The 27,708-nt window shown below is 33.0% G+C and overlaps 1 protein-coding gene and 5 long non-coding RNA genes across 10 annotated transcripts; 1 reads left to right on the top strand and 5 right to left on the bottom strand.

Annotated features, from left to right (window-relative positions):
• Nucleotides 1–1,718: 1,718 nt before the first annotated feature.
• Nucleotides 1,719–2,600, bottom strand: LOC110938871. Its single transcript, XR_002591771.2, has 3 exons — nt 2,265–2,600; nt 2,112–2,181; nt 1,719–1,803 (listed from the first exon to the last, which is right to left on the bottom strand). It is a non-coding gene; the product is annotated as an uncharacterized LOC110938871 (long non-coding RNA).
• An 811-nt stretch (nt 2,601–3,411) lies between these two features.
• LOC110938870 lies at nt 3,412–4,383 on the bottom strand. 4 transcript variants are annotated; one of them, XR_004893323.1, is made up of 5 exons: nt 4,311–4,383; nt 4,149–4,225; nt 3,813–3,878; nt 3,648–3,705; nt 3,412–3,491 (listed from the first exon to the last, which is right to left on the bottom strand). It is a non-coding gene; the product is annotated as an uncharacterized LOC110938870 (long non-coding RNA). The 4 variants fall into 4 exon arrangements; XR_004893324.1 differs by having other exon boundaries at nt 3,813–3,892; nt 4,311–4,378; XR_004893325.1 differs by lacking the exon at nt 4,149–4,225.
• Nucleotides 4,384–9,013: 4,630 nt separating this feature from the next.
• On the bottom strand, nt 9,014–9,797 carry LOC110938867. The gene is made up of 3 exons (XR_002591767.2): nt 9,613–9,797; nt 9,460–9,529; nt 9,014–9,151 (listed from the first exon to the last, which is right to left on the bottom strand). It is a non-coding gene; the product is annotated as an uncharacterized LOC110938867 (long non-coding RNA).
• An 83-nt stretch (nt 9,798–9,880) lies between these two features.
• On the bottom strand, nt 9,881–10,530 carry LOC110938868. Its single transcript, XR_002591768.2, has 3 exons — nt 10,242–10,530; nt 10,052–10,107; nt 9,881–9,963 (listed from the first exon to the last, which is right to left on the bottom strand). It is a non-coding gene; the product is annotated as an uncharacterized LOC110938868 (long non-coding RNA).
• Nucleotides 10,531–10,759: 229 nt separating this feature from the next.
• LOC110938869 lies at nt 10,760–11,201 on the bottom strand. The gene is made up of 3 exons (XR_002591769.2): nt 11,134–11,201; nt 10,969–11,026; nt 10,760–10,839 (listed from the first exon to the last, which is right to left on the bottom strand). It is a non-coding gene; the product is annotated as an uncharacterized LOC110938869 (long non-coding RNA).
• Nucleotides 11,202–18,600: 7,399 nt separating this feature from the next.
• Nucleotides 18,601–27,318, top strand: LOC110940644 (cytochrome b-c1 complex subunit 7-2, mitochondrial). Of its 2 annotated transcripts, XM_022182196.2 has the most exons (4): nt 18,601–18,781; nt 19,778–19,935; nt 20,108–20,155; nt 27,041–27,318. In XM_022182196.2, the coding sequence occupies exons 1-4, from the start codon at nt 18,682–18,684 to the stop codon at nt 27,107–27,109; spliced, it is 375 nt and encodes a 124-aa protein (XP_022037888.1). In that variant the 5' UTR covers nt 18,601–18,681; the 3' UTR covers nt 27,110–27,318. The 2 variants fall into 2 exon arrangements, with proteins under 2 accessions (XP_022037888.1, XP_022037889.1); XM_022182197.2 differs by lacking the exon at nt 20,108–20,155 and having other exon boundaries at nt 18,602–18,781; nt 27,041–27,317.
• The last annotated feature ends 390 nt before the right edge of the window (nt 27,319–27,708 follow it).

The following is a 27,708-nucleotide window of genomic DNA, read 5'->3' as shown; positions in this document are numbered from 1 at the left end:
CAATTCCAAGTCTAGTCAGGATTACAACACTATATGAAGCTCATTCTATAAATGTCATTAGCTTCTCTGGTATATTTTAAGTGGGCGCATCAAATGGATCTTCAACAGTTGTTACCTCTTTCCTAGTATGTAAAGTAAGTGCAAAAAAAAACGTTTAGATGGAAAATGGTTAAAAGTGCATTCAAATGAGTGCAAGCAAATGAAGTTATTATATAAACAGGGCTGAAAGTAACACTTATTAAAACTGATGATAAATAATTGAAGAGGGACTGCAATGTAAAACAAAGACCCAAAAACACCTTCAAATCTCTATAGTACACACCTCTACCATACCCTAGGCCATTAATGAGCTGCTAATAATATCATCTAGGCTCCAAGACCCCTTCTTCTTCCTCTCTTCTGGCTCGTTTCTGACCTGCACAACCTCCGTCAACCTAGAGCAAGAAGAGCACTTTAATCATTGGTGATCCATCAAAAGCGAAACCGAAAAGTTAATCACATTTATGAATTTATTATTGGATATTGGGAAGAAGCTTAACTTAACATGAAATAGAAATAATAAGCGATTCTAAACAGACAATGTTTCAATTTGATTTATGAAATTCCAATTAGAGAACTTTTCAATCCCGTCTATGAATTTATTACTGTTTTTTTTTTTTCAAAACAAATTGGGGGGGGGGCTAGGAAGCTGATAACTGTACTTAATATAAGTAAAGTTGGGCGAAATACAGGGTAAAGTGGCAATCTACTTAACACATTAAAAATCCTAGTTGTGGCCAACTTTATAGCATTTACATTAGTAGGTTGGTTGTTCGAAACAAAATGGCAATTCAAATGGTTCAAATACTAATCATATTAAATATAAAATCCACAAAATCATTTAAAAAACTGAAAACCACATAAAAAGATCACAAATATGTATTTTCAACCTTATGATTCCTATTTTAGAAACTGTTACTAATATAGGCGATACTAAAAGCTAAACTACACAGACGATATTTCACTGGGCTGTATTTAATTGTTTCAGAAAAGCAAGACACAGAAAGGCAAAAGCTAGGCACACGCTGTACAAAATGTGTGTCCTTTTTAGCGCTTTTTGTAGATGTGCGCCTCAGAGCACCTAGTGTATCTGTCGCTTTTTTTTTCTTTTCTTTCTTCTAAATCTTGTGTTTTTTATGAACCATTGTAAATGGACTATCTTTAAATTCCAAATACATAACAAAAGACCAAGTTTGACGTGATTGCCACGTGGAGTGCGACCCTTTGACCCCTGCTAGGTTTATTTAGCTTATAGTGATATCATACAAAATTTCAAGTATTAACACATAATTAGCAATTAGATCATCCTATTATGTATTTGATATTTACACGAAACCAAAAGGAGCTTAGGTTAAGCTCTTACATGGGTTGAGTGGTGCAGAGTACACACTTGTATAACTTAACCCATCCTGGACCTAACGAATGGCAGAAGTCAGCCCCTTATAAGACAGAGGAGCTGCCGTGAAATTTAAAGGTCTAAATGGTGACATATAGAATTTTACCTGTTTGAATAAAGTATTTAGTAGATTCTATTAATTAAAACCACACTATTGTCAACATTGAAGCCATTTTAGCCATTAGAGATAATATCAACCGAATCGACCCGTTCGTAGTGAAGGCAAATATTAAATTCTAAAACCTATAAATAGATAGGGTATTCACTTTATGGTATATGACCACAAGATAAAAACAGCGTGAGGACTCACCACCATCAGCAAAGCAAAGTTTGTTGCTCCCTATATCAATGTGACCAGATACCTACAACTGAATTTGGACAAACTTTGAACAACCCTTTATATATATTAATATTTTTAAGACATCAAATGGAAAAAAATGAGTACGCAAAATATCATCTTTAATGTCAACAGAAGCACACAAAAAAACCCTGTACAATGCCTAGTTCACGCAGTTTTAAAACGCTGGATAATAAGTCTTTCAAGGCAGCCCAAGACAATTTAAACAAATTCAATCATTTGACCAATTACCCATTCCGCAAGCGCAAAATCAACAGTACAGGTTTTGCATACTAAAAACAAGGATTATGAACATAACTAGGAATCCGCAAGACATACCTTCGTAGGAAATGCTACCCTCAATTTTGTAGTCCAGGTAGACCCAAACCATGGAACCAAAATCATTAAGCTGGACAGAAATAAGGAATAACACAAAAAACCACTCATTTATGAATTTGATCAAGCTAAATAGTTAAAGAAAAAGAAACTTACAGTTACACCTTACTCTGCCTTCATTTGCCTGCATGTTGTTCCCAAAGAAATTTTATCACCACTAATCAAATCTTCATATCTATTACAAAAGGGAAGAACATGAGATGAAAATTTTAAACTTTTGATTATATCACCAAAACAACAAACTCAAATCACAGAAAACAAAAGGCCACCAACAATGTTCACAAACTATCGAAAAATGGAAGAAACTAAACACACACCGAAAGACAACTGTGTGCACTCAAATATCAAAAAATCCTAGAAACACACACAATATATTGCAAGAAAAGGCGATTACCTGTGCGAGAGATAGGCAGTGACGGTGAATAAGTTGTTGCCACGTCTTTGACACTAAAGCAGAATCGAAACACAATATTGAAGATTAGGGTTTTGAATCATAAAGAACTTAAAATTATATGTAGATCTATAAACCAAATACCTGATCGAATTGGAAAGGATTCGTCTAATTTAATCTAATCCATATAAACTAAATACCTGATCGAATTAGATATTACTATGTTAGTAAAATATTCACCTAAAGCATCAACTGTAGAAGAAAACAGTTAAACTAAGAGGGTAAATGCCAATATATCGATGAAAGAGAGACGAAAAAACCAGATGAAACCCACCTCTGTACCCCTCTTTGCAACTTTCTTCTACAATGAAATCCGGCAACCTCGCTGGTCCATCTGCTACCATACTACGGTTGGGTTAGTTGTCGTTTCCGATGAATAATTCAAAGCTAAATGTTAACACCATCGCCGTCGCGGCTAGATTGAATGAAATAGCTGTTGATATTCAACTTTCTTCTACGGTACGACGACTGTCCACCACTACAACCACCACTATCGTTACTAAGACATCAAAACACCACCATCAACGTTCGTTAGTCAGAACCCTAGAAACACATTGATACACAAAAAAACGTACCTCAATCGTCGTGGTATAAGAGGTTACTTATTACTATTTCTGCTTAATGCAATATCCAGTATGGTAAGATTCTGCAATAAAAGAGAAAACAAATAAACAACACCATCTGTAAATAATATTAATAGCATAAATCGTCTGAACACCAGGTCACAGAACTGAAGTTGTCCCAAAAATACAGAACCAAAAAAAACAATTCTTTGATGATACTTTAGACATATATTGGTTACCTGATGTTTGGATCCTTTCGAATGGATTTGCTTGAACCAAAGGGCAATAAGGAGATTGCAAAAATCAGATCTGGAAAAAAATTATAGACACAGGATCATCTAAGACGACCCGAATTATACAAATCTTTAAATAAGGTAGAATCGACCGATTATCTCCACAATATACAAACAAAATCTATTAGAAGAACATCAAAACCTGAATAATATATCAATATCGAAATTATACCTTTGTGCAGACGACATTTATTTGTCAGAAAAGAAAACAAATCGAAGATCAACAAACCCTAGGTTATAACGAATGAAAATCAAATGAATGAACAATCAAAACGAAGATTGAATGTTAAATATTGATAAAATCATCATGTTTAGTTTAAAGTATTTGTGATCTGACCTTGATTTGAAGCCTTGATATGAACTCCAACTTTTAAGACCAAGTTATGATTCAATCAGAGTGGACCTGTATCATGAAAGCTAAAAAAGTGCATAAGAGATTCAAGCTATCAGTTACACTTCCGACGATGACGACCAACAATAGATCTAACAAAAAAACCAAATCCAAAACATCAAAAAAACAGATTCAAAACACAAATCCAAGAACAAAAATGACTGTATGGCAAAAAAAAAAGAGAATTATATGAAGAGGTTAAGAGGATTCGTAACAAAAAAAAAAAAAAAAACCCTGAAGAAGGCTGAATCGAAATATATAACATTAGTAACCCTAAAAAACCTTTTGAGTGAAGAATACTGAATCGAATCAATGAGGCAGATGGATTGGACGGAAGAGCGGAAATTATCAAACACACCCTGAGCGTATGATTACCATCTTAGTTGATTACAATCGAAAACCAAGATTCGAGATTATTATGTTTAATCGAAACTGATGATCAACCTTGATTTGAAGCGTGGAGATGAAGATCCATTGAGATGCGAGAGAGAAGTTGGGGAAACCCTAGATGTGAGATGAAAAGTGATGTATATGTCGGGTCATAAGGTATTTAATAAAGTCGACCCGAAAGGACAAAATGGATCCCGCGTCGGGTTTCACTCAAGGGAAATCAAGGGATTGAAAAATGGCGGGAAAATGAGGTTTAGAGGCCCTAGATGGGAGACATGTGTCCCTTAGGTATGACTTTTATTAGGTTAAGAAGATATGGATCATTTAATAAAACTATTTATTATTTGTCAAAATGAGATGATATTGTTATGAATGAGTCATTTATATGGTGACTCCACATACATAACTCATATCTCTTTATTTTTTTTTTGTATTAATGTATATGCCTAAATATATAGAGGCATTTGTATATGGTGAAGATTGATTAATGAATAAGAATTCTCCATGTTCTATTCTCTACATGATTTTATAGTTTTGTTCTCATGTTTATATAATTATATATTAGTAGCTAATAGACCATTGTTTTACAACACGTTATCAGCACGATGGTGTTTTTGTTGAAAAAAAACCATAGCGGTAGCGATTCTCTATTGTTTTGTTCAAGTTAATATTGCCTACTGGAGCCACCATCTGCGAGTCTCACTTGACAACAGCTATCACCAACATCCCACTCATCACTCGTTTGACGGGGCGTTCCATTCCGCAATCACGAACCTATCTCAAGTGGCAAATAAGGTAACAACATGAAAACTTATTGCTCATAATACATATACACATCCTGTTGATATGCATTAACGAATTATAATATTATATTGATTTGGATTGAATTTTAATTTGGAAATGGGAGTTTGTTGTATGGGACATCGAATTCAAAGATTATTTAACTATTTAGTTAAATCTCTGTTTTGATTCAATTTATATCAATCTCAAAAGATTATTTAAATAATGGAGACGTTATACCATTGTATTTACAATTTTAGAGGACTATTTAAGTTTCAGTTTTTGATATAATATATTTCTAAGTGCAAAAAATATTGATATTCTGTTATTTAGTATATTTTAATTTATTGATAAGACAAAAAATGAATTGAGGACATATATCCATAATATTGATTTCAGTGCATACATAAAAGATATAGTTAAAAAAAATTTACCCATTCATATTAGATACCGTATTACTCATTATTTTAATAAACAATATGTAGGCTACTTCTTAATTTATTTTTAGTGCTTAGATAGGAATATATGAACACAATGGTAAAAAAAAATGAATTTAGATGGTTGCATAGAAACACAAGAGCATACACCAAGTAATTGGATTTAATTAAATTTGTTTCTTGTTATGGTGATTTTGATTATATTGATGAGTTGGTATCTTATTCATAAAGTTGGATCAAATAGATGTTATATATGAATATTTGAAATATTTGCATGGTAAGATATTATATTTATAGCATTGAGACCCTTGTGATACTTTTACGATTATATGGAACTACATAACTTATTATTGTAGAAAGTAAAAAAAAGGTGGGCTTATTTACTAGTAAACAAATGATGATATGTTAAAATCATAGTTTCAAATTAACATGACAGATATGTATACGTGAGATATTTTTTTTTGTTACACTATAATTAATTATACCATGATAATTTATTTAAAAAAAAAGTTTTATGCTTTTTAATTGATCGAAAAGAATATCTTATCTCATAAAGTTTTACTACTCAATCAAGGACATAATATATACACTTTTTCTGTTAAACCCCAAGTGAAGTCCTTTTTATTCCTTTAACTGAAATTATTTGCTTGTTGGCCGTAAAAAAAAAGATAAAATATTAATATGGATCGTAATTAATTGTTTTCATTAGTCATTGTTAATATATAGCATGCCAAAGGATTTTTACACAATTAGATATAAATGAGTTATAATGTGGATCGTAATTAATTGTTTTCATTAGTCATTGTTAATATATAGCATGCCAAAGGACTTTTACACAATTAGATATAAATGAGTTATGTGTGTAGTGCTCATTGGAAACATCACGTGATTTAGTTTTAAATAAAGTATACAATCTATAATGCAATGTATTATTATTGTTATAGCATGATTATAAAAATAACGTTTGGTATTTATACTAGGGTTATACTAGCATTTATAACAAATTTTGCATATAAGAAATTCATGTAATTGATTCCTATTTCTAGATATCATTATTTGTTATTAGAGAAACCCTTTCTAGCGATGTCGGTTTTTCTCATGCATTCATTAGGCTATGTCATAATGTTTAATAATTTAATTTTTGATTAACTATTATTATTGCTTGTATAAAATAATGACCATTGCTATATGATTCATATGTGCAATATATAGATTGTTTATTTGATGTCATTAGTTTTTTTTTAATATCAATATTTGAGAAGAAAAATTTGAGTACGCTATGTAGTTCATAAATATTCCAATTTTCAAATAATAAATAATCTGAGAACTTGAAAGAGATCTATGTTTAAGTTTCAAAGTAAGTAACGAATATACATAAGATATCTTTGTGATTGGTTCTATCATATCTTTGTGATTGGTTATACCATGATATGTTATTACATAAATTATATACGTTTTCTTATTAGTGATGAAAAGGTTTCTTATTTCATAAAGGCCTATTATAAGTTGTTTTTATATGATGACATGCTATGAGATCATGTATTGAATGATTTGTTGCTATCTATATCTTGTATTCTATATGCTATCATTTCTTTGCATCGATAATATTGAATGGAACGATTAAACCAGATCATGGTTTATTGTCACTCTCATGAAAGAGGAGAAATATGCGTAGATTTGACACCCAAAGTGTCATACTCCATGTATCTCATTATCAAGTTTTAAATGGTCGTGAGATGTTAGACCGGTATTATTATATGACTCGGACAACAAAGAGAAGTTTATTTATAAGGGAAAATCGGATAAAACAAACTTTGTTTGTCAAACCTCAAATATGATCCTAAGGTAGCAATATCATTAAAAAGAAACAAAAGGTTCTAAATCAATTTAGATTTATATGTCCGAGTAAATAATGGAAACCGTGAAAATTGTTTGGTTTTACTTTGATCCATGAAATGAATATATATTGATCATTGTGATCACTGAGAAAAATACAATGATGGTCATGTTGATAATGAGATCAACCACTAGAAATTATAATGAGATCGACTACAATAATTGAAATGATAGTTATGATGAGATCGATTATTAGAATTGTAACAATAGTCATAATGAGATCGACCACCAAAAGTGGCAAACTAAGGAATGACCATATAACATGATGGTTTAAACTTTGAAGTTATAATACATTCTCTTGTATCTTACATTTTGTATTACATACGTGCAAGTAATACATATGCGATCATAATCCAAAGGTTTATGGATCATAAGTATTTAGTTAGTTGGCATGGCCAGTTAGACCACACCGAGTCATTAATGATGATGTGAAAAGTATCGAAGAACCAGAAGATTATCTTGATAATTACATGTCATGTTTGCTCTCAAGTGAAGTTAAGTACTGATCAACAAAAGTAGGGTGTGAATCCCCAAATATTCTGGAAATGATAACGGAAATAAATATACAAACATGATACCATTTAGTATTTTAAAATCGATGCATCGTCTAAATGGTTATCAAATCCACAACCTGAAGCTTGTGTGATTGTGGCTTAGCTAATGTGACAGCAAGCATATTAATCCAGATTAGTATATTTATTTGATAATAATGAATTTGATTCACAAATTATTAACAATCATTGAAATAAGTGTTATTGTTGAGATAATCACTAAACGTCTACTATTAGTTACAAAGCCAATGATCATGAGAGGAGAAAAAGTTCATTTAGGTACATGTAATTTTATATATAGTACCGTTAGCTCACATCAAGCCAATAAGTGATAGTTCTCCCCATACAGTTGGTTTTTGGTCAGGAACCAAAGATGTCTCATCAAAGATTTTGCTTGTGCGACATATATTGAAACTCATCCACCACACCACACAAAGATGGGACTTCTAAAAAGTTTGAGAATATGTTGAGTATAAATAATCGTCTATGATTAAATACTTAACGCCGTTAGTGAGAAATTCGTTTATGGCTCATTGGTTTTCACTTTAGTGAATGAATGTTCCTAACATTAGGGAGAGATAACAAGCAGTTGGAAAGTGAAAAGTAAAAATGAATTATCATGTCATCTTGATCCTCAGACTTTAAACTATGAACTAGAAGTTTAAAGTATAATTCATTTACCAATATTAAAGTACAAATTACCAGACAAGTTCACTGACCTAAATAGAGTGACCAAGTAAGTCACATAATCAACTGCTTATGCTCCAGTTATCTTTGTGTCCTAAGAGGACAACCACATATTTTTGTAATGAGTCTATTGCACGCCTATAGCGTGGTAGACTAGTTGATTCCAACAATAAAATTCCTCGAAAATTGGAGCAAGTAATTAAGATGGTCAAGTCGAGGTTATAGTAATAAGATCCCCTGAAGGGACAATAGACATGATGGTTCAAGAAGAACCTCAGGTACCTGAAAATAAAGAGATCTCGCTAAGTTGTATCATGTCTAAGATATGTATGGAATCGAAATAAAAATCGACGTCGTTATACTTTTGTATATATTGTATCGCTTAAAATGATTAAATGATGAGTATTAAATTCTAAAACCTATAAATAGATAGGGTATTCACTTTATGGTATATGACCGCAAGATAAAAACAGCGTGAGGACTCACCACCATCAGCAAAGCAAAGTTTGTTGCTCCCTATATCAATGTGACCAGATACCTACAACTGAATTTGGACAAACTTTGAACAACCCTTGATATATATTAATATTTTTAAGACATCAAATGGAAAAAAATGAGTACGCAAAATATCATCTTTAATGTCAACAGAAGCACACAAAAAAACCCTGTACAATGCCTAGTTCACGCAGTTTTAAAACGCTGGATAATAAGTCTTTCAAGGCAGCCCAAGACAATTTAAACAAATTCAATCATTTGACCAATTACCCATTCCGCAAGCGCAAAATCAACAGTACAGGTTTTGCATACTAAAAACAAGGATTATGAACATAACTCGGAATCCGCAAGACATACCTTCGTAGGAAATGCTACCCTCAATTTTGTAGTCCAGGTAGACCCAAACCATGGAACCAAAATCATTAAGCTGGACAGAAATAAGGAATAACACAAAAAACCACTCATTTATGAATTTGATCAAGCTAAATAGTTAAAGAAAAAGAAACTTACAGTTACACCTTACTCTGCCTTCATTTGCCTGCATGTTGTTCCCAAAGAAATTTCATCACCACTAATCAAATCTTCATATCTATTACAAAAGGGAAGAACATGAGATGAAAATTTTAAACTTTTGATTATATCACCAAAACAACAAACTCAAATCACAGAAAACAAAAGGCCACCAACATTGTTCACAAACTATCGAAAAATGGAAGAAACTAAACACACACCGAAAGACAACTGTGTGCACTCAAATATCAAAAAATCCTAGAAACACACATAATATATTGCAAGAAAAGGCGATTACCTGTGCGAGAGATAGGCAGTGACGGTGAATAAGTTGTTGCCACGTCTTTGACACTAAAGCAGAATCGAAACACAATATTGAAGATTAGGGTTTTGAATCATAAAGAACTTTAAATTATATGTAGATCTATAAACCAAATACCTGATCGAATTGGAAAGGATTCGTCTAATTTAATCTAATCCATATAAACCAAATACCTGATCGAATTAGATATTACTATGTTAGTAAAATATTCACCTAAAGCATCAACTGTAGAAGAAAACAGTTAAACTAAGAGGGTAAATGCCAATATATCGATGAAAGAGAGACGAAAAAACCAGATGAAACGCACCTCTGTACCCCTCTTTGCAACTTTCTTCTACAATGAAATCCGGCAACCTCGCTGGTCCATCTGCTACCATACTACGGTTGGGTTAGTTGTCGTTTCCGATGAATAATTCAAAGCTAAATGTTAACACCATCGCCGTCGCGGCTAGATTGAATGAAATAGCTGTTGATATTCAACTTTCTTCTACGGTACGTCGACTGTCCACCACTACAACCACCACTATCGTTACTAAGACATCAAAACACCACCATCAACGTCCGTTAGTCAGAACCCTAGAAACACATTGATACACAAAAAAACGTACCTCAATCGTCGTGGTATAAGAGGTTACTTATTACTATTTCTGCTTAATGCAATATCCAGTATGGTATGATTCTGCAATAAAAGAGAAAACAAATAAACAACACCATCTGTAAATAATATTAATAGCATAAATCGTCTGAACACCAGGTCACAGAACTGAAGTTGTCCCAAAAATACAGAACCAAAAAAAACAATTCTTTGATGATACTTTAGACATATATTGGTTACCTGATGTTTGGATCCTTTCGAATGGATTTGCTTGAACCAAAGGGCAATAAGGAGATTGCAAAAATCAGATCTGGAAAAAAATTATAAACATACAAATCTTTAAATAAGGTAGAATCGACCGATTATCTCCACAATATACAAACAAAATCTATTAGAAGAACATCAAAACCTGAATAATATATCAATATCGAAATTATACCTTTGTGCAGACGACATTTATTTGTCAGAAAAGAAAACAAATCGAAGATCAACAAACCCTAGGTTATAACGAATGAAAATCAAATGAATGAACAATCAAAACGAAGATTGAATGTTAAATATTGATAAAATCATCATGTTTAGTTTAAAGTATTTGTGATCTGACCTTGATTTGAAGCCTTGATATGAACTCCAACTTTTAAGACCAAGTTATGATTCAATCAGAGTGGACTTGTATCATGAAAGCTAAAAAAGTGCATAAGAGATTCAAGCTATCAGTTACACTTCCGACGATGACGACCAACAATAGATCTAACAAAAAAACCAAATCCAAAACATCAAAAAACAGATTCAAAACACAAATCCAAGAACAAAAATGACTGTATGGCAAAAAAAGAGAATTATATGAAGAGGTTAAGAGGATTCGTAACAAAAAAAAAAAAAAAAAAAAAAAACCCTGAAGAAGGCTGAATCGAAATATATAACATTAGTAACCCTAAAAAACCTTTTGAGTGAAGAATACTGAATCGAATCAATGAGGCAGATGGATTGGACGGAAGAGCGGAAATTATCAAACACACCCTGAGCGTATGATTACCATCTTAGTTGATTACAATCGAAAACCAAGATTCGAAATTATTATGTTTATCGAAACTGATGATCAACCTTGATTTGAAGCGTGGAGATGAAGATCCATTGAGATGCGAGAGAGAAGTTGGGGAAACCCTAGATGTGAGATGAAAAGTGATGTATATGTCGGGTCATAAGGTATTTAATAAAGTCGACCCGAAAGGACAAAATGGATCCCGCGTCGGGTTTCACTCAAGGGAAATCAAGGGATTGAAAAATGGCGGGAAAATGAGGTTTAGAGGCCCTAGATGGGAGACATGTGTCCCTTAGGTATGACTTTTATTAGGTTAAGAAGATATGGATCATTTAATAAAACTATTTATTATTTGTCAAAATGAGATGATATTGTTATGAATGAGTCATTTATATGGTGACTCCACATACATAACACATATCTCTTTATTTTCTTTGTATTAATGTATATGCCTAAATATATAGAGGCATTTGTATATGGTGAAGATTGATTAATGAATAAGAATTCTCCATGTTCTATTCTCTACATGATTTTATAGTTTTGTTCTCATGTTTATATAATTATATATTAGTAGCTAATAGACCATTGTTTTACAACACGTTATCAGCACGATGGTGTTTTTGTTGAAAAAAAAACCATAGCGGTAGCGATTCTCTATTGTTTTGTTCAAGTTAATATTGCCTACTGGAGCCACCAACTGCGAGTCTCACTTGACAACAGCTATCACCAACATCCCACTCATCACTCGTTTGACGGGGCGCTCCATTCCGCAATCACGAACCTATCTCAAATGGCAAATAAGGTAACAACATGAAAACTTATTGCTCATAATACATATACACATCCTGTTGATATGCATTGACGAATTATAATATTATATTGATTTGGATTGAATTTTAATTTGGAAATGGGAGTTTGTTGTATGGGACATCGAATTCAAAGATTATTTAACTATTTAGTTAAATCTCTGTTTTGATTCAATTTATATCAATCTCAAAAGATTATTTAAATAATGGAGACGTTATACCGTTGTATTTACAATTTTAGAGGACTATTTAAGTTTCAGTTTTTGATATAATATATTTCTAAGTGCAAAAAATATTGATATTCTGTTATTTAGTATATTTTAATTTATTGATAAGACAAAAAATGAATTGAGGACATATATCCATAATATTGATTTCAGTGCATACATAAAAGATATAGTTAAAAAAATTTACCCATTCATATTAGATACCGTATTACTCATTATTTTAATAAACAATATGTAGGCTACTTCTTAATTTATTTTTAGTGCTTAGATAGGAATATATGAACACAATGGTAAAAAAAAATGAATTTAGATGGTTGCATAGAAACACAAGAGCATACACCAAGTAATTGGATTTAATTAAATTTGTTTCTTGTTATGGTGATTTTGATTATATTGATGAGTTGGTATCTTATTCATAAAGTTGGATCAAATAGATGTTATATATGAATATTTGAAATATTTGCATGGTAAGATATTATATTTATAGCATTGAGACCCTTGTGATACTTTTACAATTATATGGAACTACATAACTTATTATTGTAGAAAGTAAAAAAAAGGTGGGCTTATTTACTAGTAAACAAATGATGATATGTTAAAATCATAGTTTCAAATTAACATGACAGATATGTATACGTGAGATATTTTTTTTTGTTACACTATAATTAATTATACCATGATAATTTATTTTAAAAAAAAGTTTTATGCTTTTTAATTGATCGAAAAGAATATCTTATCTCATAAAGTTTTGCTACTCAATCAAGGACATAATATATACACTTTTTCTGTTAAACCCCAAGTGAAGTCCTTTTTATTCCTTTAACTGAAATTATTTGCTTGTTGGCCGTAAAAAAAAAAGATAAAATATTAATATGGATCGTAATTAATTGTTTTCATTAGTCATTGTTAATATATAGCATGCCAAAGGATTTTTACACAATTAGATATAAATGAGTTATAATGTGGATCGTAATTAATTGTTTTCATTAGTCATTGTTAATATATAGCATGCCAAAGGACTTTTACACAATTAGATATAAATGAGTTATGTGTGTAGTGCTCATTGGAAACATCACGTGATTTAGTTTTAAATAAAGTATACAATCTATAATGCAATGTATTATTATTGTTATAGCATGATTATAAAAATAACGTTTGGTATTTATACTAGGGTTATACTAGCATTTATAACAAATTTTGCATATAAGAAATTCATGTAATTGATTCCTATTGCTAGATATCATTATTTGTTATTAGAGAAACCCTTTCTAGCGATGTCGGTTTTTCTCATGCATTCATTAGGCTATGTCATAATGTTTAATAATTTAATTTTTGATTAACTATTATTATTGCTTGTATAAAATAATGACCATTGCTATATGATTCATATGTGCAATATATAGATTGTTTATTTGATGTCATTAGTTTTTTTTTTAATATCAATATTTGAGAAGAAAAATTTGAGTACGCTATGTAGTTCATAAATATTCAAATTTTCAAATAATAAATAATCTGAGAACTTGAAAGAGATCTATGTTTAAGTTTCAAAGTAAGTAACGAATATACATGAGATATCTTTGTGATTGGTTATATCATATCTTTGTGATTGGTTATACCATGATATGTTATTACATAAATTATATACGTTTTCTTATTAGTGATGAAAAGGTTTCTTATTTCATAAAGGCCTATTATAAGTTGTTTTTATATGATGACATGCTATGAGATCATGTATTGAATGATTTGTTGCTATCTATATCTTGTATTCTATATGCTATCATTTCTTTGCATCGATAATATTGAATGGAACGATTAAACCAGATCATGGTTTATTGTCACTCTCATGAAAGAGGAGAAATATGCGTAGATTTGACACCCAAAGTGTCATACTCCATGTATCTCATTATCAAGTTTTAAATGGCCGTGAGATGTTAGACCGGTATTATTATATGACTCGGACAACAAAGAGAAGTTTATTTATAAGGGAAAATCGGATAAAACAAACTTTGTTTGTCAAACCTCAAATATGATCCTAAGGTAGCAATATCATTAAAAAGAAACAAAAGGTTCTAAATCAATTTAGATTTATATGTCCGAGTAAATAATGGAAACCGTGAATATTGTTTGGTTTTACTTTGATCCATGAAATGAATATATATTGATCATTGTGATCACTGAGAAAAATACAATGATGGTCATGTTGATAATGAGATCAACCACTAGAAATTATAATGAGATCGACTACAATAATTGAAATGATAGTTATGATGAGATCGACTATTAGAATTGTAACAATAGTCATAATGAGATCGACCACCAAAAGTGGCAAACTAAGGAATGACCATATAACATGATGGTTTAAACTTTGAAGTTATAATACATTCTCTTGTATCTTACATTTTGTATTACATACGTGCAAGTAATACATATGCGATCATAATCCAAAGGTTTATGGATCATAAGTATTTAGTTAGTTGGCATGACCAGTTAGACCACACCGAGTCATTAATGATGATGTGAAAAGTATCGAAGAACCAGAAGATTATCTTGATATTTACATGCCATGTTTGCTCTCAAGTGAAGTTAAGTACTGATCAACAAAAGTAGGGTGTGAATCCCCAAATATTCTGGAAATGATAACGGAAATAAATATACAAACATGATACCATTTAGTATTTTAAAATCGATGCATCGTCTAAATGGTTATCAAATCCACAACCTGAAGCTTGTGTGATTGTGGCTTAGCTAATGTGACAGCAAGCATATTAATCCAGATTAGTATATTTATTTGATAATAATGAATTTGATTCACAAATTATTAACAATCATTGAAATAAGTGTTATTGTTGAGATAATCACTAAACGTCTACTATTAGTTACAAAGCCAATGATCATGAGAGGAGAAAAAGTTCATTTAGGTACATGTAATTTTATATATAGTACCATTAGCTCACATCAAGCCAATAAGTGATAGTTCTCCCCATACAGTTGGTTTTTGGTCAGGAACCAAAGATGTCTCATCAAAGATTTTGCTTGTGCGACATATATTGAAACTCATCCACCACACCACACAAAGATGGGACTTCTAAAAAGTTTGAGAATATGTTGAGTATAAATAATCGTCTATGATTAAATACTTAACGCCATTAGTGAGAAATTCGTTTATGGCTCATTGGTTTTCACTTTAGTGAATGAATGTTCCTAACATTAGGGAGAGATAACAAGCAGTTGGAAAGTGAAAAGTAAAAATGAATTATCATGTCATCTTGATCCTCAGACTTTAAACTATGAACTAGAAGTTTAAAGTATAATTCATTTACCAATATTAAAGTACAAATTACCAGACAAGTTCACTGACCTAAATAGAGTGACCAAGTAAGTCACATAATCAACTGCTTATGCTCCAGTTATCTTTGTGTCCTAAGAGGACAACCACATATTTTTGTAATGAGTCTATTGCACGCCTATAGCGTGGTAGACTAGTTGATTCCAACAATAAAATTCCTCGAAAATTGGAGCAAGTAATTAAGATGGTCAAGTCGAGGTTATAGTAATAAGATCCCCTGAAGGGACAATAGACATGATGGTTCAAGAAGAACCTCAGGTACCTGAAAATAAAGAGATCTCGCTAAGTTGTATCATGTCTAAGATATGTATGGAATCGAAATAAAAATCGACGTCGTTATACTTTTGTATATATTGTATCGCTTAAAATGATTAAATGATGAGGATCAAGATTTAAGATCTGCCTATGAATGAATATTAAGAAATGATTGGCCAAAATAGAAAGACGCAAATAAGGCAGAGTTTAGTTCTCTAATGAAATGGAAAGTTCCTGGACCAACAGTCCATACAACTGAAGTTGTAAAATATGCTGGATACAAAAGTGTCTTTACGCGAATCATGTGAAAATCAAATTAAGTGATATAAGTCAAAATTGGTGGCACAAGAATTTTCACAAATACCTATGATTGATTATGAGAAAACGTATTCTTCAGTGGTGGATGCATTGACTTTCCAATATCTTATTAGTCTGGTAATATATAAAAGAGAATCGACACGCGTCTTATGAAAGTTATGTATCACTTGATACTAAGTCGTATAAAATAAGTTCTCGAGAATATTATGATTATTATATAAATTCAGATCTGAATACATATACATGTTGTATATGTTATTGAATTGAATATAATTGGAACTCCACATGAGTATCCTAAACCATTTGAGTGCTTAAGAGGTTAATTGAAACACCTTATGGATGTAATTATAGTGCACCAATACTCCAATAAACATACATAGAAAATGTGTACCTGGTTATTATGGCATCTCAATGTACACTGTGTACAAACATGGCACAATATGAATTTTGGAGATAAAAGCAAGTGTTCTTGATATTTTTGCATATGATATAGATATATCTATGTGTTAAAAGGGCAAGTTTATATAGCAAAACTTCTAAGAGTGAAAGCACATGCATATTTGGATAAGATAGAAAGAATTCCCTCATGGATTGATAATGCTAGAAGCATTAATGATGTAAAAACCGCAAGAACATATTATATGAAGTTGACAAAATACGTATGGACTAAAATAGTTGGGTCGAGTGTTGTACAACTCGAGATATTCACATAAAGAGGGATATAAGTTTAATTAAATTAGCCATGTTCTATGAACATTCTACTTTTAAAAGTTCACTATAATCGCAATTTACAGTAATGATTCTAGGCATCATTGAGATAAATTGTCGAGCTTTTAGAGGGAGAATTTTTGAATGACCTTGGCACGGTCTAATTATTACTCGAACTGCAGTTCGAGTATATATGTAATCATATTTTACTAATCCCTCAAGTACATCTAGAAGATGATGTTTGGATATTTTAGTATGGACATAGTTGAACCTTAAAGTATGTTAAAGGTTGTTAAGTCATTTTTTATAAGAAATGACTATTATCATCTCCTACCAAAGTAGGGATTCTCATTCCAAAAATACCATAGCTAAAGTGCAATTGTGCATTAATATTTCTTTCTATCTATGCATAATATGTTTTTCTTATTTGAATTTATCAACATGATATAGCACATGTACAATGAGGAGACATTTGAATGGTAAAGCAGATATGTCGATACCCTAAAGGTAAGAATGATATGTGTTTATATTTTACTAACCTATGAAATCTAGTTTCGTTAGTCTTGTAGATGTAAAGAATGTAACACAACATAGTAGTGGATCTTATGGTATTTGTTTGCAAGAGGAAGCACTAGAAGTCTCACAAGAAGATTTTACAACATTACTCAATATAAAGTATTGCACTTCAAGGCATCAAACAACAAATTATTCTACAAAAGTTTTGAGTAACATTCGAGGAAGATGGACACATGTTACTTAAAGGATACATATTATAATGAGGGGGAGATTTTTTTAAGTTGCACTCTTTTTCCCTTAACTAAGTTTTGTCCCATTGGGTTTTCTTAGTAAGGTTTTTAACGAGGCAACATACCTGATCCAGAAGTATCAGAATAAGAAAATACGTGCTGCACTCTTTTTCCCTTAGCTGAGGTTTTGTCCCACTGGGTTTTCCTAGCAAGGTTTTTAACGAGGCAGTATCACCAAGCGTATTAAAAGTATGTGGATAGTCAAGGGAGAGTGTTATGAATGAGTCATTTATATGGTGACTCTCCACATACATAACTCATATCTCTTTATTTTCTTTGTATTAATGTATATGCCTAAATATATAGAGGCATTTGTATATAGTGAACATTGATTAATGAATAAGAATTCTCCATGTTCTATTCTCTACATGATTTTATAGTTTTGTTCTCATGTTTGTATAATTATATATTAGTATCTAATAGACCATTGTTTTACAACAGAAATTTATTTTATTTTATTTCTAGTGGGTTGGGCCAGGGGCTAGGGCTAAGGCTAGAATATTTGGGCCTTTGCAATAATCAAATGGGCCATGAGGAAATGCAACAGCTCCTTTTCGAAACCTACAAACGTTCAACCATAATCTAGCAGTCTAGAAACATCTAAGGCCAGAGGCAAATCGGAAATTGAGTTCGCAATCAATTCAATGGCGTCGTCGAAACTGGTTAAAGTGATCTTAGATCCGAAGAAAAACTGGTTCGCCGCTCTGCACAAGAAAACAATAGAAAATCGCCTTCGAAAATACGGTCAGAATCTCCTTGTTTCTCGACTTGTTGTGAAATCGTATAATAGATTCGTATTTTTGGTATATTTGTGGAGGTTTTAGCTAGATATCGATGCTAATGATGACAATTAGGTTTACGAATTCGATCAGAATCCATTGTTTCTGGATTTGTGTTGGAATTGTATGATAGATTTGTGGAGGTCTTAGCTTGTTACTGATGCTAATGATGACAATTAGGTTTACGAATTCGATCAGAATCGATTGTTTCTGGATTTGTGTTGGAATTGTATGATAGATTTGTGGAGGTTTTAGCTTGTTACTGATGCCAGTGATGACAATTAGGTATGACGATTTGTTTTGCTAGAATTTTATTGTTTCTGGATTTGTAGTGAAATCGTATAATAGATTCGTAATTTTGTAGATTTGTGGAGGTTTTAGTTTGTTATTGATGGTGATGATGACGATTAGGTTTGCGATACGACGATTTTGGTCGATTCGAGTTTCATTGTTTTTGGATTTGTAGTGAAATCTTATTATAGATTTGTAATTTATTTATATATGTGCGGAGGTTTTTGTTCGTTACTGATGCTAATGATGATAATTAGGTTTGTGATGTGATGATTTATTCGATCAGAATGTCATTGTATTAGGATTTGTAGTGAAATCGTATGATAGATTTGCAATTTATTTATATATGTGTGGTGGTTTTAGTTAGTTACTGATGCTAATGAGTAATGATGACAGCTAGGTTTGCGATTTGATGATTTGTTCGATCAGAATTTCACTGTTTTTGGATTTGTGGTGAAATTGTATAATAGATTCGTAATTTTTGTAGATTTGTGGAGGCTTCAGTTTGTTACTGATGCTAATGATGACAAGTAGTTTTGTGATATGACGATTTGTTCGATAAAAAAATTATTGTTTCTAGATTTGTAGTGGAATTGTATATTAGGTTTGTAATAATTGTTGATTTCTGAAGGTTTTAGTTAGTTACTGCTGATTTATTGATGACGATTAGGTTTGCGATATGACGATTTGTACGATCCGATGGAGTCGTTGGATATTAAGGAAGCATTGGGTAGGTTGCCTCGTGAGATTGTTGATGCGAGAAACCAACGGCTTTTACGCGCCATGGATCTATCTATGAAGCATGAATACCTTCCTAAAGATCTACAGGTTTGTTAATGTTCATAAGTTGTTGATTTTTGTTATGGTGTATTGAATTTCGTTTGCTTGTGATTATATGATGATTGTGTATGGTTGATTAATTTTGATAGTTTCTATCATAATCATTTTTTAAGAAGAAAAGGCACTTTGAAAATTGTGATGAATTTTGTTATTGTTACAGGCTCAACAGACTCCATTTAGGAGTTATTTGAGTGATATGCTAGCCCTGGTACGTGTCTACCTAACTATTTGTTAAATTTGGATGATAATGTATGATGCTAATTGCTTATTGCTGTTGCCGCTTGTGGATTCTTGTTTTTTAGCTTCTCTTAATGGCCTGTATAATGTATATATGTGTGGGCCTCGGGCGGGCAAAAGTGAAATTGCACTAATTTTAACATTATTTTACTAATTTAGTGAAAATAACGTTAAAAGCGGTGGGCGGTTAATCATGCATCATGTGGTGGCGTTGATAGCCGAAATACAAAAGTGTACATGCACTAATCGGCCTTTGTCCCGATTGCTGAGTGTTACGTGCCTTATGTCCAAGGCTTGATGCAAAACTACTATGGAGCCGAGGGTCTCACTGGAAACGGCCTCTCTATTCCTATGGGCTAGAGGTAAGGCTATCTACATCTTACCCTCCTCAAACCCTACCTTAGCTTTGCTATTGGTGGGATTTACCGAGTATGATGATGATGAATAGCCTGTGTAAGTATTTCGACTTTCGTGCACACAATGACTATTTGGTGCTAGTAGAATAATTTGCTATATGTCAATATCTTATCTTTTCATAGTAGATCAATTATCATCAAGCACATTAAAGGATTATTCATCAAGATTTTAGAATAGAGTGGAATGATGGTTCGTTTGCTACTTTGCTAACTAGCATGCATGCGGAAACCATGAAACGTTGGCTTTAAACTTTCAAGTTGCTTTTTGAACAATATTAAAATTAGAATTGACATTTATAAGCATTCGTTGTACACATCATTGTTTTTATTGCAACAAAATAAAAATAACATGTGGCGTTGCCTACGTTCATTGAATAAAGCAACGCTCATTAACAGGAACATTCCAACAGTTAGCAACTTTTTGGGTTTCTTTCATGGAAGTTGCATGTATAATCTTGACTCCAATGCATAGTTGTTAAAGACGCTAGGCGCACTCAAGGCGCATAGGCGCACTCAAGGCGCATAGGCGCACTCAAGGCGCATAGGCCTCGCCTGGGGCCTAGGCGCAAGGCGCAAAAAAGCGAAGGCCTGAGAAAAAAAGAGCGCACAATGAAAAAAAATTAAACATATTTTATGTAGAGTAAATTACACGGATAGTCCCTGTGGTTTTGCAAAATAACACCTATAGTCCCCAACTTTTGAAAATTACACCGATGCTCCCTGTGGTTTGACAGTTTGTTACTCGGATAGTCCCTGGAGTGGATGACGGTTAGTTTCCTCAGTTAAATAGATATGAAATGACAAATTTACCCTTGATAATAAAAAACAAAAAAAAAAAATAAAAATAAAACAAAAACTGATTAGAGCCCACTCTTTTTATATTATTTTATTTGTGAAACCTCACCACCACAATTCATCTTCAACCTCCACCCATCACCGTCACCATCACCATCACCCACCACCGTCACCCAGGGTGACTCACCCTCCTTCACCATTACTGCCACAATCACTCTCCACCATTTCGACTAATGATCCCAGCATTTTAACCTCCACCCACCACTGTCACTCTAATCACCCGTCATACTAAGAACTCCACTCACCACCGCGAGCCACCGCTTCTAACCACCATCTCCATGTTGATTTTTTTCATCCCCTCCACCCCAATCTCATCACCGATTATTAACTGGCATCGCTTGCCCCCTCGTTTTTCCCGCATTATTCTTGTGAAACTCATATCCCTTACATATATATAACTCTGTTTTAGTACTTCAACTGAAGTTAAGCACCTTTGACAATCTATCATAATTTAGGAACCAAAATATACATATATTTTGCCACTCTTTGCATAATAATAAATGCCCATTAACTAGGGGATTTATATTCAGATTTACTTAGTTGGTATTGAAACACAATGTTTCGTTTCAGTATACAATTGTAAAAAATATATGGATGACACCAGCTTCGATCAATTAACATTCAAAAGAGAAACGAAATAAAATTGAAGATAGGGTGCTAAAACATCCAGAAACAGTATAATTGTGATGATGAACACTTTCAGATCTATGCATACAGGACGTTTATACAGGCTATATTCAGATCTGAAATCTGCGCCCGTGTTGGTGATAAACAGATTTCCAGATGAAGTCATTGAACACGATTTGAGCATAAAGAGCCAAAGTTTTAATGCTTCTTGATGGGTTTAGTGGCCTATTAACCGGCTCGATGGCCAGCGAGGAAGGTGGTTGCCGGTGGGGGAACTGGAGAAGAAAGGGATGGAGATGGGCGGTGGATGGTGGTTGTCGGCTGGAGAAGATCTGCGCAAGAAAGAAAGGTGGGGTGGGTTTCGCCGGTGGGGGAACTGGAGAAGAAAGGGATGGAGATGGGCGGTGGATGGTGGTTGTCGGCTGGAGAAGATCTGGCAAGAAAGAAAGGGTGGGTGGGTTTATATAATATATTTATTAGATAGTTAATTAGTTTTTTTTTTCATTAAGGGTATCTTAGTCATTTTACAGACACTTAACAGGAAAAACTAACCTCAATTCACTTTAGGGACTATCCGAGTAACAAATAAACAAACCACAGGGAGCATACATGTAATTTCCAAAAGTTGAGGACTATAGGTGTTATTTTACCAAACCACAGGGAGCATCCGGGCATTTTACTCTTTTATGTATTAGAAAAGTAATACTATTCTTCAAATAAAATAAACAAAAGCTATTATAGAACATTTAATATCATCTATTTATTAGTGTAGAAAAGTAGTTTCCCTACAATAAAAGTAGAATTCTGGCTGGAATATTGCTGGAATTTACAGAATTTGGCCGGAAACTCTCCGGAAGCTAGGAATCTCGCCGAAATTTGCGTTTGAATCATCACCTGGAAAATTAAAGCGCAATTGCTTTGACTTAAAGCGCAATTGCCTCGCCTAGCTTGGAAAATGGGCCTAGGCGCAAGAGGTGATGGCTTTTAATAACTATGCTCCAATGCTATTACTTCCTAATATTATGTATACACATACTGTTATATATATAGACACATTTGTTCGCATCCAATAATATGTTTAGAACCGCATAATGCAGTTGTATGTAGTGCATGATAGATAATTAGTAGTGAGGAGAAACAAATGCGGTCATATGAGAAGTAAAGCAATTATATACAAATAAATGAGACTGTTAGGCAATTTGTTGAAGTACAAATAATGTTTTGAATATCTTTTACATTGATATTTATTTTTGGTTGGAGATTTGAAATCTCTTAAAGCATGGAAAGAAAATGCTTATGTAATATATACCAATCGAACGGGATGTGTTTTACGAATCTCATAATAATTATAGGTAAGAACAAGGACGCAAAGTATTCAGATTTAAACTTAAACTCTAAATATTTACTGTTAGTTGAGTTACATTTTAGTATAGAAGGTTGTTGTGCAAAGAAGTCATTTTGTAACAGTGAAGTTTCAAAGAAGTAAGCAATTAAGGTTCGGAATATTTATATTAAGGGTGGATTCTATATAAGCAACCTCCTTTTTGAAAAAACAAAAATGTAGTGTCTCTATACGACAATATCTACTGAACATTTGAAATATATAATATATGCTTTACATGCATAGGCAACACGAGTGCAAGTTAACAACTTATTAGCTTATCTAGTTAGGTGTTGTTATTATATTAGATCACCTGTAGTCGTCAGTTATTTGGGCGTTTTTTTATAAAACAACGCCCCACCACGCCATACCCACCGCCCCCTGGGGCGTTTTTGGTCAAAAAGTTTGAAAAGCGTTGTTTAAAAAACGCTCTTGCCCGCACGCTTTTCAAAATTCTATTGTTGATCAACGGTCAAATGCATTAAAAGTTTTTTTTTTTTTATTTTTTTATTTCAACTTTTACCCTATATAATTCCTATAACCATGGTGATGGTGTTATAGGTGGTGGAATAGATGCCAATGTTTTATTTTCTCGAACATATATACATATATATTTTTATGATGTCACTATTAAACTATAACCACACAATTCTTTTTGTATTTAGTGGTTTGATGTTGAGTAAAACCTATTGATCAAAAACCCTAGTTAAATAGTTTGATATTTAAGGTATTCATATTTACCCTCACCCTTTGGTAAAGTTGTGCTTTAGCTACATTGAGGTGCTTTCTTGGATCGCTTCAAGTGCCTTGCGTATGCGTGAGGCGTCATTTTTAAAACCAAGATAATGTTGTACCTACGTTTCGGACACCAAATATTATATGAAAGATAAAAAAGAAAAGGGTTTAAGAGTCCATTGGTGTATGTTCTTTTTATAAACCTACAAATACTGATGCATAATATGAATCCCCTAGAGTTGTGTTCTATCTTCAAATACCATGAGGGAACCTATCGGCCAATTGCATGATGCATCTTCTTAGAAGTATCTGTATGTAGTTTTGTCAATGGCATGAAAAGTATTCTTTAGATTTTTTGATTGATTTCTTTCTCATTTTGAATTTGAAGAGTGAGATCTTTATAGAATGAGAATGATTCGACTTTGGTAGATTATCATTTTTTTCTTTTGTGCCTGATTATGTTCTTTTCAAGTTTTCCTCTTTATTACAATAGTTAGATTTGCATTTTTTTCTCTAGCTTGATAACCAACAAAGTAATTTGGATAGTTTTGGGTGTTTTTTCAACGCCTACTTTCTTCTTTTCCATTTTTTTTTTATATTGGGATGGTTATGATTGGCAGTGTTTTAGAACAGTTTTGTTTAATTTTAACTCGTTGTCATGAAATGCCAAATCAAGATGAAACATGACATGGATAACACATGTGGTTAACTATGCAGTCAATAGCGTGCTATAGTGGTGCTATAGAAACGCTATAGCGCTTAGCGGACATACAAACCCATAGCGGTCCAAATAGCGCTCTTTTATGGCAGTCTTTGGTCCGCTATTTTGAAACCCGTATAGATGTCATAGCACTGCTTTTAGCGATTTTTCTTATTTCAGACCAAAAGTAAGGTAAAGCCCACATTAATCCACTTTTTGTTTATAAATAAACCCAAAAGTAAATGCCCGAAGTCCCGAACCCAAAATTAAACATAAAGGGCCTTGAAGTGTAAGATAGTGATTGGAGGACAAAGATCGAATACATAAAACTATTGGGTAACACTTGGCAATTTTTATAGGAGGCTTATGGGTTTTCCTATCAGTGTGCTTACAAAAGTTAATGATATGACTTGGCTCATTTAAAAGGCTTCGACTGTTAACATTTTGTTTTGACATATCAAAAGTTGATGTAGAGGAAAGAGTGATGGACTCATCTGAGTTGGTGCAAAGGAACAAAAGAAAGCACACCAACGACGGAGGAGGCCATAGACTTCAAGGGAATAAGAAAGCCTAGAATTAGAATTGGCAAGGAAAATGTCATTTTGTAGGTGGAAGGATGATCGTATTGGAACAATCTAGGGCTTACATGTGCCATAACTTCTAGAGGCGCAATAACGTACACTGTCTTTTAAAGTGACATCCTGTTGTTACTGACACTCATCAAGATGGCTTGTGAAAATCAATTAGGTTCAAATTTCCGAAATTCTTAAGAATTTAAGATCATTTTCTAAGTGACATTAGTCTTTGTTAATTCTTGTGCACCATAGTGAAAAACTATACAACACTAGATTGGGGGACTTAGTTGTGTAGCCTAAATATTCTCAGGCTATATTACTTAGAATTAGGGATGGAAAAGGGCAGGCTATGGGACATGTTTGTTCTATACCTGATTTTAAAACGATGTAGTAAATGATACTTATTACTCGTGTTTGTGGGTATATCCACATGTATTTAGTGTTTATGGTCTAAAAAATATCCGTTTCTGGTTTTTTTAATCGTCCTTTACTTGGAAGGCCCCAAAAGACTAGGGCTTTATAGATTTCAGTGGGTTTCTTTTGCCATCCCTCCTTAGAAGGCTTAAGAATACTAATACTTAAGGAAATTCAGTGGGTATGCATGTATATACCAAGTCCTAGGAGAGCAGTGAAGAAGGGCGATTAGCATGTACTTAAATAGCGTGGCCAGCAAGAAGCTGTAAAACCCAAAGAAACATGACAATTACAAGATTACATCCCTTATATTAGTCACACCATCTATCCCTTATTTTTAATCCATAAGAAATAATACATATTGATGTCTTCAACCGTTTTGTGAATTGGAATAAACTTTTGCTCGAATTCCATGTCGTTTCTAGCTTTCCAAATCTGCCACAGAGTTGTGAAAGCAATTGCTATAACGACATTTTTCCAATCTTTCGATCCAGCCAACGTGTCAATCCATTTAAGAATCTGGGCCGGTGCATCAGTTTGATCCGGGTTGGGGAATTTCAGCCACACTCGAATTTGCCACCATACCGCCCTAGCCCATATACATGACGGGAGAATATGGTTTGTTGATTCTGGCTCTAATCCGCACCTTGAGCAGTTTACATCCGCCACCAAAGCTCCTCGTTTGCCTAGTTCAGTTTTAGCCGGGATTCTTTCCATACACGCTCGCCACCCGAATGAAACGACCTTGGCCGGAACCCACTTATTCCAATAATTCCAATCCTTCTCCATTGTGACTTTCCTGTACACACGCTAACTTTTCTCTTAGATCTGCCACCGAAAAAGTGTCGTTTTCTTCCCAGAACTTTTCTCTTTTCAATAAATACACTTGCATATAGAAAATTTGAATTTTAAGTTTTTAACATTGTCTTTTGTCATGTTCCCATTAATGTTTTTGATTAATAACTATTAACCATATGATTCTCATCAAATTTTATGCGTGAAAGAACTTTGAAAAGTTACTACTAGAGTTACTATGATAGTCATATAATGAAACGAGATAGGTATTTGTATTTTATCCGAACACTGAAAGATGTATTATAGATAAATACGTGTGGTTATATCTAAGACAAGGTTTTTGCGTTTGCGTTTACAGGTAGAGAGGGAGAAAGCGGAACGCCAAGCCCTAGGAGCATTGCCTCTCCAGCAGCGCACCATACCGTAATTTCTTTTTTCTTTCTTTAATCATCTCCGCGTTTTGGTGATAATGATAACAATAATGAAGCTGGGGGTTTTATTTTTGTGTTACTGCTGATTGATATTATAAAATTTACGTTCAGCCTGTTTCTTGCTGGTCGTTCATGTTTGACCTCTTGATATAAGACAAATGCATGTTTCAAGTTATATGCTACTTTGTATGATTTTTTTGTTTTTGTTTTTTTAGCATGGCGAGTGGTGCTTGGCTGTTATATATTTCTTTTTGCTGGGTTTGTAAACACAGTTTCTCTCTAGAATTAGGTAATACGTTTTGGGTTGTTGATGCGGTGATGTTGGTTGAGTTATTATTTTAAGGGGTAGGTTCGGTCTGTCACACCTCCAAAATCCACATGCGGAGTATCACCACTTGGAGGCGTGACTGACCAGGATTAAGCCACCAATCATATTGAACAATACAATTAAATATTCAAAACCAAACGCAATATAATTGGTGATCCAAAACAAACCAAACATGTCTAAAAAATCAGCGGAAGCATAGTAATGTTTAAATAACCAACACACAGTTTAAAGTTCAAATGTTTAAGTATGGAACATAACAGTCCATAA

This window comes from Helianthus annuus, chromosome 5, assembly GCF_002127325.2.
Source record: "Helianthus annuus cultivar XRQ/B chromosome 5, HanXRQr2.0-SUNRISE, whole genome shotgun sequence".
Taxonomy (NCBI): Eukaryota; Viridiplantae; Streptophyta; class Magnoliopsida; order Asterales; family Asteraceae; genus Helianthus; species Helianthus annuus.
Note: the sequence above shows the minus strand (reverse complement) of the source record. Positions and strands in the feature narration are given on the sequence as shown.

Bases quoted from the DNA above. Each gene is read 5' to 3' on its own strand.
- LOC110940644 (XM_022182196.2), top strand. From the start codon at position 18,682: ATGGCGTCGTCGAAACTGGTTAAAGTGATCTTAGATCCGAAGAAAAAC. The intron at 18,782-19,777 runs GTCAGAATCTCC...GATGACGATTAG, and splicing joins AAATCGCCTTCGAAAATACG to GTTTGCGATATGACGATTTG. The intron at 19,936-20,107 runs GTTTGTTAATGT...TTATTGTTACAG, and splicing joins ACCTTCCTAAAGATCTACAG to GCTCAACAGACTCCATTTAG.